Source organism: Clupea harengus, unplaced genomic scaffold, assembly GCF_900700415.2.
Source record: "Clupea harengus unplaced genomic scaffold, Ch_v2.0.2, whole genome shotgun sequence".
Taxonomy (NCBI): Eukaryota; Metazoa; Chordata; class Actinopteri; order Clupeiformes; family Clupeidae; genus Clupea; species Clupea harengus.
Window position 1 is genome coordinate 1 of NW_024879816.1, and position 13,611 is coordinate 13,611.

Sequence of the window (13,611 nt, forward strand, 5' to 3'; positions counted from 1 at the left end):
TAACCCCCATCCCACTCCACTCAACCTCCCAGTAGCAGCGTCCAGACACACCCTCTCTACACAGCACCTGACACCACCCATCAAATCTCTCTGGATGATCAGGATATGACTGGAGCTCAGCTCTCCATTCCACCCTCCTGTTCCCCTCAGACAGATGGAGCTTTCTTTGTGCTGTGCTTGGATCCAGTGTGAAGTGACAGGAGTCTGACGGAGGAGAAGACAGGACACACTTAGGTATTTACATGGATGTGTGTCTGTGTGTGTGTGTGTTGTTGTTATTTTATAATATGATTCTTTGCGTGTGGGGAATACAATTTATTTATGTGATTTCTTCTGTGAGGGAATGTTTCACATATAAGTGAGATTTGTTTTTGTGTGTGTGATTCTGTACATGTTTGTGCAGGTGTACATGTGTGAATGTCAAAGTTCAAAAGTGAGTATGGTTATGCCTGAGTGTGTGTGTGTGTGTGTGTGTGTGTGTGTGTGTGTGTGTGTGTGTATGAGAGAGAGAAAGACAGTGTGTGTGAGTATTTGGGTTTGTTTCATTTGATTCCTTTTGTGTGAGATGTGTGAAAGTGTTCCAGTGTCTTTGTATGTGAAAGTCCGTAGGTGTGATTGGTTGTATGGGTGTGTGTGAGAGACAGACAGAGAGAGGGAGAGAGAGAGAGAGAAATACAAATGTCTCTTTCTTCCTCTCCTAGTCTAGACTATCTTTGCTGTGGGATGCTGCTGTAGTCTCTCCACCTGATCTACTTGTAGAATCCCTCAGCCTACACCTACTCACCCCAACCACACTGTCATGCATTTGTGCTATCGTGTGAGATTCTCTACATGTTTGCATGGATGTTTGTCTACATTTGTGTGTATGTATGTGTGTGTTTGTGTGTGTATGTATGCGTATGCATGCGTGTGTGTTTGTGTGACTCGTTGATCTGATAGCTTTACAGATCCCACATTCATAGGACAAGTGCATATTTTATATCAGCTGGATATCAATGCCAGTTTATTGTCATCATTTTTGGCAGTTCATGACTCATGTTCCAAATGTGCCTAAGAGATGCACGCAGAAGAGTGTGTCTGGCCTGGTCTTTGGCCAAGACCTCAAACGCCTTGCAGAGTCAACTATGCTGACAGGAGTCATGTAGAATCCGTGCCTGCACCCCCCATTCTATACCAAGGGGAGACAGGTGGTGTAAGGGGATACAGGTGGTGTAAGGAGAGACAGGTGGTGTGAGGGGAGACAGGTGGTGTAAGGGGAGACAGGTGGTGTAAGGGGAGACAGGTGGTGTGAGGGGAGACAGGTGGTGTGAGGGGAGACAGGTGGTGTAAGGAGAGAGGTGGTGTGAGGGGAGACAGGTGGTGTGAGGGGAGACAGGTGGTGTGAGGGGAGACAGGTGGTGTAAGGGGAGACAGGTGGTGTGAGGGGAGACAGGTGGTGTAAGGAGAGACAGGTGGTGTAAGGGGAGACAGGTGGTGTAAGGGGAGGTGGTGGGTTGAGAGCGAGTGCCAAAGCAAGTGCTGCAGCTGATGAGGAGAACTGAGTTCAAATGAGGTGTGTGTGTATGTATGTGTGTGTTCGTGTGTGTGTGTGTGTGTGTGTGTGTGTGTGTGTGTGTGTGTGTGTGTGTGTGTGTGTTGATGAGGAGAACTGAGTTTAAATGCAGAGTGGGTGATTGAAGTGAGAGGGGTGTTGCAAATTTGTTACATTTCCTCCCGCACTTCCGTTTAGAACGCCATTTTGGGAAAATGGAAAAACACACTGGAAAAGACACTGTTTCCTCTACCCATGAACTATAACAGCCATAATGAAATGTTGAACTGCTGAATCATGTAGGACCATGTGATTGCTACTGAAACTTGACTTGTGATTTAGAATAAAGTAAACTGAATAAAATGTGTTTGTGTCAAACTCACATTGTAGGAAATCCTCTCTGGTTGTAGGTTCAGGAAGCAAAATAGCCTGGACTTCAGTCACTATTGAGAGACAAAGAATCATATTAGAAATAACACTGACGGGTGTAAATGTCAACATTGCATCAACCTTCTGTTTTTATGATGGCAGTACATTTGTGTTCTCTTGTTGAGGGACATTATGAGTCTCCAGCTTCTTCAACCTTAAAGACCCTCTTAAAGACAAGTAAACATGGAGACACCTGTAGAGTATCTCAGCTTCACCGACATACAAAGGATATGTTACAAATATGTGATATTGAGAAATACAGGTTCCTGAAGTTCACCATCACATTTAGCTTATTAGTACAATCCAGAGGGAAAGTATAGTAAGTCATTACATGTAAACATATGTGAGTAATGTGATTAACCTGATGCAGATATCTTCATGACTTCCTCCTTGCAGAAATTCTCCAGCTGTGTCTTTAGTGAGGAGACAGATTTCTTCACAGCCTCAAAAGAGAGGCCTTGGTTCACAGAGATGCAGGATAAGTCTTTAGAATCAGGTGTCTCACTGACTGACTGGAAAGTCTAAATAAATACACACAGAGATAAAGAGAACGAGAGAGGAGGAAGAGATGACAGAGAGAGAATAGCTACATTCTTAAAATAAATCATCCACGTATAAGTAAGTTGTAAGTTTAAATGTACAATCTGTATTTGATGATAAGTAAATTCAGTTGATACAGTTGAAATGGAAACATTTTTGTTAACTATAACTAGAAGCTTCAACTATTAGAGTGCACACGAGACTCTTAAGTTAGATATTATCTTCTGATGTTTGAGATGTGAACTAAATGTAACATTATGAGTATCTGGGTGCAGCCTAAGCCTAACCTGGATGTCATCCTTTGATGTGTGTGTGCAGCATCTGGATGTGGCTTCCAAATGTTTTTGTTACCAAGGAGAGTCTTGACAGCTAAGATGCGTTGTCTAGGGGTTAGTCTGATGATAGCTGTGTCCCTCCTCACAAAGTAAACTAAAGCAAAGCCTCACTTACGTACTACACACTATCCCTACATGATGTAAATTCATGATAGTGGGATCCTACCTTGTGTGAATGAGTGTGTGTGTGTGTGTGTGTGTATATGTTTGAGTGTGTGTGTGTCTGTGAGCACTTCCTGCCATGCAGCTCTCTCAATCTGGCTAACTGCTAGCGGGGTAAGCCCATGTGGTGATTCCTTAAGTTCAAGTTTTTTGGTTGATGTTAAGAATCCCAAATTAATTCAACACAAATGGTTGTCCAAATGCCATTGGTTTGCCTTGACTTACATGTGGCCTGACCAAAGAGGCAGAGTGGCAGGCACCTGTGCACCTCAAGTGCCTCCAAACAAACTGTGAGCCATGATGTCAGGGCAGATGTGCTTTTATCAATTAACCACAGGTAGTGACATCACTCAAGCCCCGCCTGTCAGTCAGTGTTCTTCCTACCATGTGACCTTACCTGTCCTAACAATTGCCATAATGATTTTGAGTAGTTTTCTGAAGAATGAAATTGTCTTGATCATGTTAAAATGTTTTGGTTGATGACAGTTTTGGTTGATGAACCCCTAATTGCTCCTGATGTGCAGTGTGCCATCAGTGTAAATGTAAAATGTGTATACATTGTAAGTCGCACATATGTAAGTTGCTTTGGATAAAAGCGTCTGCTAAATGAGTAAATGTAAATGTGAATACTAAAAAGTCTTTAAAGACAATAAAACTGCATGGGTTAAGGTATCTGTTCAAAGTGCTATAGACTTTATTATGATCAGGAGAAAAAGGATCAATCTGAATGTGTAGAGATCCTCGAAGGAAATTCAACAATATCTAAATTGAATTAAACAATTTCCACGTAGGAATATATTCAACATAAAACAGTGCCCTCCAACATTCTGTGCACTAATAATCCATCATCAACAGTTACCTTGAGGAAATGGATGTCATCCTCTGTGTGTGAAAGCTGCTCCAGCTCAGCATCTCTCCTCTTCAGCTCAGCAATCTCCTGCTCCAGTCGCTTCAGGAGTCCTTCAGCCTGACTCACCTCAGCCTTCTCCTGAGCTCTGATCAGCTCTTTCACTTCAGAGCACCTTCTCTCAATGGAGCGGATCATCTCAGTAAAGATCCTCTCACTGTCCTCCACTGCTGTCTGTGCAGAGCTCTGTTAGGAGACACACAAAGAGGAGGGGTCCATCTAAAGCAGCCCACTCACTCAGCTCCTCCACACAGCCTGGTACCCACAGTGTGGCTCAGAGGAGCTGGAAAGTGGCTCAGCATTACAGACTCCTGTCTGGCTGACTGGAGGAGAGCCCTGATTGAGCCTGAAATGGCTCCTCCAGCAGCCAGCTGTTGTCCTCCTCTCCTCTGGTCAGTACTCACCTTGAGAGTCTCAACAGCCTTCTTCAGCTCCTGCAGCTCCTTCTCTCTCTCCTGGATTCTCTGCTGGATTTGATTCTGGGTCTCCCCGAAGTGTGTCTATGTTGAAGGAATACATCACATCCACAACAAACAGTGGCATCATAATAGTATTATTGTCTGATAGCATTCCTGAAAGAACAAGTTGTTTAAGCTACTGACGCTGACTGAGAGGTGATCTGTAGTGTTGCTGAATAGCCTATTGGTGAGACGCTGTTTCATTACAAGGCTTGAGAAAAACACAACATAAGTTTTGTCTTTGGGGAGCAAAACCGTGAACCATACATGAAGTAAATATTCATTTAATTGATAGTTTCTCTTGTGGAGTTGATAAAAAATGTCCAACACTATACCCTCACTGAGTGACCTGTGACCTCTAGGCAGTTGATAACCATGTAATGTCATTTAGTCATAGTGTCAACCACCCAGGACCCTACAAAATGCCATTTCTGCCCCCTAATCACTGGGCTCATCTGAGAGGACTGTGCAGCAATATTGCAGGCAGAAAGCATGATGTGCCCATCTTAATATAAATGACTGTAAAATAAGAAAAGTATTACAAAATGCCCACAAAAATATTACATTAAATGGTAATTTAGGCTTTTCATGTTTATTATTTACAGTTCGTATGTAACTGGAGGGTACATTGTTATTCTGTCTCTGTCTTACTCTATAATAACCTAAAGAGGATGAGTCTATAGTCTGCCTTCCAGTTGGAAACCCAATAGCCATGTCCAACCACACAAGTCCAATCTATCACCAAGAGAACTCCTGCCCTTACCTGTTTCTCTCTCCTCCCTGCAGAGGCTGACACAGTGTCATGGCCTTTGTGTTCATCCACCAGACAGAGCCAACAAACACAACTTTGGTCCGTACGACAAAATATCTCCAGAGGCTTCTCATGTTGGGTGCAGATCCTCTCTTGTAGCTGGCCGGTGGCATCAGTCACCTTGTGTTTTCGCCCAGGATTAAGTTCATTGTGAGCTTTGTAGTGAGTTTCACAGTATGAAACCAGACATTCCAGACAGGACTTCACAGCTTTGAGTTTTCTCCCAGTGCAGACATCACACTCCACATCTCCAGGTCCAGCAGTACACGGAACAGGAGCAGCAGCTTGGATTCTGGTCTTCTTGATCTGTTCCACCAGCTCAGCAAAAATATGATTTTTGCTTAAAACGGGTCTTGGGGTGAACGTCTGTCTGCACTGGGGGCAGCTGTAGACTCCCTTCTGATATTCCTGATCCCAAAAGCTCGTAATGCAGCCCATACAGTAACTGTGTCCACAATTAGTAGTCACTGGATCCCTAAGAAGATCCAAACAAATCGAACATGTAATAAGTTCGTGGTTACTTGGAGCTGCTTCTGCCATTCTTCGTTTGTGCTGTGTAACGCCTCACAGGTTTTCACGTAGTTTCGTTTCGCCTGAAATCGCTGCAACTTTGAAACGTCTTCCTGGTTGGGTGGGCGTGTTCGTGTAAACAGCCTCCTGTCATTGATAAGGACAAGGCCTTTGAGTCAGTTAAGAACAAAGTTCTTTGCAAACGCTGACATGTAGAGAATACTGTAATTCATTTTTCACCATTCATGAACTGAATAAACCGCCAAAAAGCAGCTTACTGTCACTTTACAAAAACTGAATATCCGCAACAGAAATTAAAAGGAAATTGTACTAAAGCTTTGCTTGCAGCAAGAATGTCGCCATCTGGTGGACATTTCAAGTCATATGAAAGAAAATAAGGCCAGGAGATAATGATGCCATATGTGGGCGGCCGGGGAGCTGTGTTGAATCTAGTGACACTCAGGAATCTCAAATGCTGCAAGAAGTGTTACTCAAATCATTGATGTTACCTGGAGGAAATATATGTGATCCTCTGTGTGTGAAAGCTGCTCCATCTCAGCCTCTTTCACAAACACCCTCACAGTCACAAATACTGGTCTCAGAAACTACTGCTCTATCCCTCTTCATACCTGGTCCCTGACTCTCTGTTGCAGCTGATTCTATCACATGGTCTTAGTGTCCTTCTATAGAGTGTTCCAGCTACAAGTTTGTTCCAACTGAGAGTGTTTTAGCTTTGAGAGAGTTCTAACTGTGAGAGTGTTCCAGCTCTGAGTATTAATGTAACAGCTATAAATGTGTTCTCACTATGATATTGTTCTAGCTGTTAGTGTTCTAGTTCCAAGGCGGTCTCGGAGTGAAGGTGTGCACCTAACCATTGCAGTAACTGCAACGCATGGCGTCATAGTCGCTGGATCCCTTAGCAGATCAAGAGAAACTGCACAGCTGCAGAGAGTGTGTGAGAGAGAGGGGGGTGGGGGAGAGAGAGAGGGAAAGAGATAAGGGCTGACTCAGTGCTGAATTAGGTGAACTTCACTGATAATTTAATGTACTGACTGACTTATTATAACTTTTTATTCACCTTTCTTCAAGAGAAACATTTTGAAACATACTGGTCTCATGATAATGGCATTAATAAAGAAATACAGAAACACATTTCATTGGGTGTCAATTGTTTGGATGAATACTCTCAATAAGATTTACTGCCATAGTACATAATATTGTGGTTGTCATAAAACCAGGTATCAGAACATGTATGCAATAACAGAGGGACTAAACACTTGGGAGTGTGAGGTTATGCAACACAGAGTTCATAACATCTTTCACACACAATGGCTTATTTCTGCTGTGGTGACACTGCATGTGTTACAGCAGAGGTCTAGAGGTACAGATATTGTAATAGCTGGGGTCCAGAGATGGGGGAATGGCTTCAGTCTGTGGTTGTCCAAAGATTCTCAGGCCCAGCTGCTAGATCCTTACGTGTCAGTAATGTGTTAAATGATGTGATGTGTAAGATGTATGTGCTAACAGCATCTAGATATGTCAGTCACAGCAGCTTCACTGATGATCCAGTATCTAGCCCAAACCCAAGGTAGAGCGTGTGAGTGAATGTGGTCTGGACTCTGTGCAGGAGGGTCATTGTGTCAGAGATGCTGTAGAAGGCCAGAGTTCCTGCCCTGTGATCCACATACACTCCTATTCTGGAGCTGGCCCCTAGAGGGAGTTTAGTCTCTTTATTATTGTGCCAGAAAGAGGAGCTGGTGCGGTTGATGGTCAGTCTCCAGGATTGATCATTACGTCCAAACCAACAGTCATTAACCTGTCCTCTCCTGCTGATGCTTTTATATGAGACTGATATATTAACCCACTCCCCACTCCACTCAACCTCCCAGTAGCAGCGTCCAGACACACCCTCTCTACACAGCACCTGATAACACCACTCATCAAATCTCTCTGGATGATCAGAATATGACTGGACCTTATTTTTTCTCTTCACCCTCCTGTTCCCCGTAGACAGATGGAAGTTTCTGTTTGCTGTGTTTGGATCCAGTGTGAAATGACAGGAGTCTGATGGAGGAGAAGACGGGACAAACTTATATGTGTTAGGTATGTGTGTGTGGTTGTTGCTATTTTATATGATTCTTTGCGTGAGGGGGATGAAAATGTGATTTCTACTGAAACTTGACTTGTGATTTGGAATAAAGTAAACTGTATAAAATGTGAGAGTGTCAAACTCACATTGTAGGAAATCCTCTCTTGTTGTCAGTTCAGGAGGCATAATGGCCTGGACTTTAGTCACTATTGAGAGAGAAAGAATCATATTAGAAACAAGACTTACAGGTGTAAATGTCAACATTGCATCAACCTTCTGTTTTTATGATGGCAGTACATTTGTGTTCTCTTGTTGAGGGACATTATGAGTCTCCAGCTTCTTCAACCTTAAAGACCCTCTTAAGACAAATAAACATGGAGACACCTGTAGAGTATCTCAGCTTCACTGACATACAAAGGATATGTTACAAATATGTGATATTGAAAAAATACAGGTTCCTGAAGTTCACCATCACATTTAGCTTATTAGTGCAATCCAGAGGGAAAATATAGTAAGTCATTACATGTAATATATGTGAGTAATGTGATTAACCTGATGCAGATATCTTCATGACTTCCTCCTTGCAGAAATTCTCCAGCTGTGTCTTTAGTGAGGAGACAGATTTCTTCACAGCCTCATAAGAGAAGCCTTGGTTCACAGAGATGCAGGATAAGTCTTTAGACTCAGGTGTCTCACTGACCGACTGGAAAGTCTAAATAAAGAAACACAGAGATAGAGAGAAAAAGAGAGAGAGAGAAAGAGCATCTAGATGTGTGAGCACTCCCTGCTAGGCAGCTCTCTCAATCTGGTTAACTGCTAGCAGGGTAAGCCCATGTGGTGATTCCTTAAGTTCAAGTTTTTTGGTTGATGTTATGAATCCCAAATGAATTCAATGCAAATTGTTGTCCAAATGCCACTGGTTTGCCTTGACCTACATGTGGCCTGACCAAAGAGGCAGAGTGGCAGGCACCTCAAGTGCCTCCAAACAAACTGTGAGCCATGATGTCAGGGCAGATGTGCTTTTATCAATTAACCACAGGTAGTGACATCACTCAAGCCCCGCCTTTTTCCTACCATGTGACCTTGCCTGTCCTAACAATTGACATAATCATTTTTGGCAGTTTTCTGAAGAATGTTATTGTCTTCATCATACTCAAATGTTTTCATTGATAAATACAAAAACTTTCTTCACAGGCACTGAAACTGCATGGGGTAAGGTATCAGTTCAAAGTACTGTGGAGTGTATTATAATATGAAGAATGAGGATCTATCAGGAAATGTAGAGATCCTTGAAGGAAATTCAACCATATCTAAATTGAATTATTAGTTTTCCACCTAGGAATATATTCAACATAAATCAGTGCCCTCAAACATTCTGTGCACTAACAATCCATCATCAACAATTACCTTGAGGAAATGGATGTCATCCTCTGTGTGTGAAAGCTGCTCCATCTTAGCATCTCTCCTCTTCAGCTCAGCAATCTCCTGCTCCAGTCGCTTCAGGAGTCCTTCAGCCCGACTCACCTCAGCCTTCTCCTGAGCTCTGATCTGCTCTTTCACCTCAGAGCGCCTTCTCTCAATGGAGCGGATCATCTCAGTAAAGATCCTCTCACTGTCCTCCACTGATGTCTGTGCAGAGCTCTGTTAGGAGACACACAAAGAGGAGGGGTCCATCTAAAGCAGCCCACTCACTCAGCTCCTCCACACAGCCTGGTACCCACAGTGTGGATCAGAGGAGCTGGAAAGTGGCTCAGCATTACAGACTCCTGTCTGGCTGACTGGAGGAGAGCCCTGATTGAGCCTGAAATGGCTCCTCCAGCATCGAGCTGTTGTCCTCCTCTCCTCTGGTCAGTACTCACCTTGAGAGTCTTCACAGCCTTCCTCAGCTCCTTCAGCTCCTCCTCTCTCTCCTGGATTCTCTGCTGGGATCTCCTCTGGGTCTGCCCCAACTGCCTCTGTTTAAAAATGATTGTTATAATTATAATCGGATGGATTGTTTACAACAATGAGGATCAAAGCTTACACAAGACAACGGAACACTCATAAGCAAAAACCTTTAAGTACATTTTAGTCTTTTCAAGAGATTTAATGACACATTGAAGCAGTCGCTATCATCTTCAAGTGAAAATCATGATAAAGCCATTAGCTAAGTTCAAGAGGAGCTCTGGTATTTAACAGCAAAAACACCTGTGGCAAAGCTGTCTCACAACATTTAGAAAACAACAGAACAGAATATTATTTTGCGAGGTAAGATTATGTTCACTTTGATGCCAACAGGTTAATGTTTCACTGTTTTTACTCAACACTGGACCTTGCACCTGATAATCATTTCCTGATTCTTCCTTTCTCTAATGGGCAAAGTCATTGCGGAAAAAGCCAGACTTAAAGACTGGTGAGATAGTATTCTTGTAGATATAGTATTCTTGTAGATACAGTATTACATTCACAGTTAAGAGCCCTCATATAAATTTTGGACACACGTGTAGCTCCAGTACTGACCTGTTTGTTTGTCCGTTCTGCTGCAGCAGTGACTGTGTCATGGCCTTTATGTTTGTCCATCGTGCACAGATAGCAGATACAACTCTGATCGGTTCGACAAAATATTTCAAAAACCTTCTTATGACGAGAGCAGATCCTCTCCTGTAGATAGCCTGTGGCATCAATCACTGAGTGTTTTCGTCCAGGATTAAGTTCATTGTGAACTTTGTAGTGCGTTTCACAGTACGACACCAGACATTCCAGACAGGACTTCACAGCTTTGAGTTTTCTCCCAGTGCAGACGTCACACTCCACATCTCCAGGTCCAGCAGAATAGTGAGCAGGAACATCAGTTTGGATTCTGGTCTTCCTAAATTCCTCCACCATTTCGGCAATCAGAATGTTTCTACCGAGAATAGGTCTTGGCCTAAATGTCTGTCTGCACTGGGGGCAGCTGTAGATGCCTTTACCATCTTCCTGATCCCAGCAACCTTTAATACAGACCAGACAATAAGTGTGCCCACATGGAACGGTAACTGGATCCTTTATCAGATCCAGACAAACTGGACAAGTGAAAGAATCCTGTCTTTGGGTCGAAGATTCTGCCATTTCTCAGAGCCACGATCACACACAGGGAGATAACAGTGTGAGAGTTCAGTTTCTGTTTCATGTGTTTTATTCTAAGGAGGAGTGGCAGAGATGTTGTTGCCACACTGTTGAGGAGGAGTCAGTCAGATTATTTGAGAAGGTGTCTCTGTGTGTGTTTGTGTGAGTGTGTGTGCGTGTATGTGTGAGAGAGAGAGAGAGAGAGAGAGAGAGCGAGAGAGGTAGAAGGAGAGAGAGGAAGGACAAAGAGAGAAAGGACAGGAGAGGGAGAAGGAGAGAGAGAAGGAGAGAGAGGAATGACAAAGGGAGAGTGAGGGAGAAGGAGAGAGAGAGGGAGAGAACAATTGAAATGGAGTCTGATGGGAGAGTGTGTAGCTGGTATACCTGAGGAATCAACACAGTGCTTGGTGTGACATGGTGTTCATGAGAGAACTTCATCTGCATTGGGCCTGAGAACTGGCTGTTTGGATGTATGTGCAGTTGTATCTTTAAATCCTTTAACAGCTTGCTAGTTTTAGACAAACTATGAGATGGGTTAATCAGGAATAAGGAAAATGTGCTCTTCATTAAATAAAGTCCACTGAAGTACCTGTTGTTTGCCATTATTGTGTGGTGAACATCACTCTGCCCAGGCTTGTTTACTTTGTCTCTTCACCTCAATGGCAAATCTGACAGATTTTTAAAGGCTTCTCACGACAAATTGATATATGCAATTAATTTAGATCAATTAATCACAAAGCATGTAATGTATTGGGTTTTTTTTTATCGCTTGGCTGCACTTATCTAAACCAAACGTTGTTTTCAGACATCACAGAAAAGCCATCAAGTACACATACACTACAGAGTAGCCAATACACTCTGGTGAGATCAATTCAAAACACTCCTGTAAGAACCTGTTACTGCAATGAGTAATGGCGCTTATGGTTTCCCCCCAGAACAACCTCTTCACATGATGAACACAATATAAAGACACAACACATAGATACATTTTCAGAAGTTTTAATTTCTAAATGTACTGTAGTAAAATAAATTGAAATTCAGAGAAAGTGTAAATGTACTATAAATATACTACAGATATTTACAGTTTTTCTCGATTGATTACATTCAAAAACCGGAACTTATGGCACAATGACCACAACCTGTAACTCATGTGCCAACTCCCTAAACCAATTCTGCTAAACTATAAGCACAATTATGTGTTTTAGACACAGATTTCAATTGTTAACCGCACTTTCTTCAACTCACAACACACAATTATCTGCTTTAGACACAAATTTCAATTGTTAACCACACTTTCTTCAAACCACTAAACACCATCCTCTCTACTTTGCACACTTCATCAATGCCAAAACCTCCTTGTGTTCAGACAGAACACACTGCTATTCAATTGGCAAAACTTCCATTTCCAAGGCTGTTGTGCAATTTGAAATCAAAGCTTTAGCAATATGATGGCCACAGGTTAGCTCCTGGTTTGGAGAACAATTGATGGCAACATTGAAGTGAGAGGTGATCAGAAAGGCAGAGGAGTGAGAGTAAGAGGAGGAGGAGGAGGAGGAAGAGGATGAAGAGAAAGAGCAAGAAGGAGAGCCATTATCTCTGATGAGATTCGGGCCACTGTGGTCAACCCTGTGGTCAACCATGGTTTGACCATGCAGGAGGCTGGCCAGAGGGTTCAACCAAATATAAGCCGCTTCTCAGTTGCATCCATTCTCTGGACATTCAGAAGAGGGAATAGGTAAGAAACACTACTATGACAGGAAAACACTAGTTTGAATGCCTTATCAGGAGCATAGTATTCTTGTATTTTCCATTGTACTGTATCTGTAAAATTACGTAAACAAATACAAAGTGCAACCATTGATGACCAAGACTAATTCCTAAACATCAATACAGTGAGCCTAGCCACAGTGGACTGTGTTCTAAGGCGGAACACCTTGAGAATAAAGCAGGTGTACAGGGTGCCTTTTGTCAGAAACTCCGACAGTCAAACAGTTATGCTATGACTATGTGCAAGTCATATACATTTCCACAACTGATTGCGTCCTATCAGCACTGACACATTACTCTACTGTATTGCAATCCAATCCAATGTTACAGTTTTTCTCGATTGCTTACACACATGAAGCATGCCTCGTTTTCTCAAAACTCTAAACACAAATCCCTAAACCACTCACACAAAATGCAACAACATTCACAACACTGTGTAGGTATATTTCTGATAGCACATTGTCAATATTGTCTTGAGCTAGAACAGGATGCAGTAGTTTTTTGTCCTTTTTTATTTTACATTTTTCTTTCTTTTTTTTTTTGACTGTACTGGCCTATATCCTATTGTTTGTTCTGTGCAAATCATTTACACATTCATTTGTGTTTGCTGTGATGTATAGGCTACAGCACTTTTGGAAAAAATAAAGAAATATTTTAGTTGTTACTGTATATTTGTGTGTTGTTTTATATTTGCGTAAAAACATTATACAGTTATATTTTACTACAGGAGTAAGCGTATAGTAACATAATGTTCCTGATAAGGCCTTCATACTGGTGTTTTCCCATTTCATAGTAGTGTTTTCCATTGAGCACATCAGTGTTCAATCGATGCTTAGAATGTCTACTCATATAATGGGCTGTGTTTGTCATTAGAAAACAAAGTACCCTTTTGAGGTGACATAACACTGTTTTGAAAGCAAAGTTGCCTTTTGCAGGATGTATAAAGGGTTTTGCATTTTGTGTGAGTGGTTTTGGGATTTGTGTTTAG

General features: G+C 42.3%; 2 protein-coding genes across 2 annotated transcripts; both read right to left on the bottom strand.

Annotated features, from left to right (window-relative positions):
- Nucleotides 1-2,161: 2,161 nt before the first annotated feature.
- On the bottom strand, nt 2,162-5,941 carry LOC122130437 (E3 ubiquitin-protein ligase TRIM47-like). Its single transcript, XM_042705171.1, has 4 exons — nt 5,126-5,941; nt 4,309-4,404; nt 3,857-4,090; nt 2,162-2,481 (listed from the first exon to the last, which is right to left on the bottom strand). The coding sequence occupies exons 1-4, from the start codon at nt 5,711-5,713 to the stop codon at nt 2,317-2,319; spliced, it is 1,083 nt and encodes a 360-aa protein (XP_042561105.1). The 5' UTR covers nt 5,714-5,941; the 3' UTR covers nt 2,162-2,316.
- Nucleotides 5,942-6,701: 760 nt separating this feature from the next.
- Nucleotides 6,702-10,965, bottom strand: LOC122130439 (tripartite motif-containing protein 16-like). The gene is made up of 6 exons (XM_042705173.1): nt 10,272-10,965; nt 9,632-9,727; nt 9,180-9,413; nt 8,325-8,484; nt 7,919-7,978; nt 6,702-7,747 (listed from the first exon to the last, which is right to left on the bottom strand). The coding sequence occupies exons 1-6, from the start codon at nt 10,857-10,859 to the stop codon at nt 7,227-7,229; spliced, it is 1,659 nt and encodes a 552-aa protein (XP_042561107.1). The 5' UTR covers nt 10,860-10,965; the 3' UTR covers nt 6,702-7,226.
- Nucleotides 10,966-13,611: the final 2,646 nt, after the last annotated feature.

Bases quoted from the DNA above. Each gene is read 5' to 3' on its own strand.
- LOC122130437 (XM_042705171.1), bottom strand. From the start codon at position 5,713: ATGGCAGAAGCAGCTCCAAGTAACCACGAACTTATTACATGTTCGATT. The intron at 4,091-4,308 runs GTGAGTACTGAC...GTCTCCTAACAG, and splicing joins AGGCTGTTGAGACTCTCAAG to AGCTCTGCACAGACAGCAGT. The intron at 2,482-3,856 runs GTAACTGTTGAT...GTATTTATTTAG, and splicing joins ATGACATCCATTTCCTCAAG to ACTTTCCAGTCAGTCAGTGA.
- LOC122130439 (XM_042705173.1), bottom strand. From the start codon at position 10,859: ATGGCAGAATCTTCGACCCAAAGACAGGATTCTTTCACTTGTCCAGTT. The intron at 9,414-9,631 runs GTGAGTACTGAC...GTCTCCTAACAG, and splicing joins AGGCTGTGAAGACTCTCAAG to AGCTCTGCACAGACATCAGT. The intron at 8,485-9,179 runs GTAATTGTTGAT...TTCTTTATTTAG, and splicing joins ATGACATCCATTTCCTCAAG to ACTTTCCAGTCGGTCAGTGA.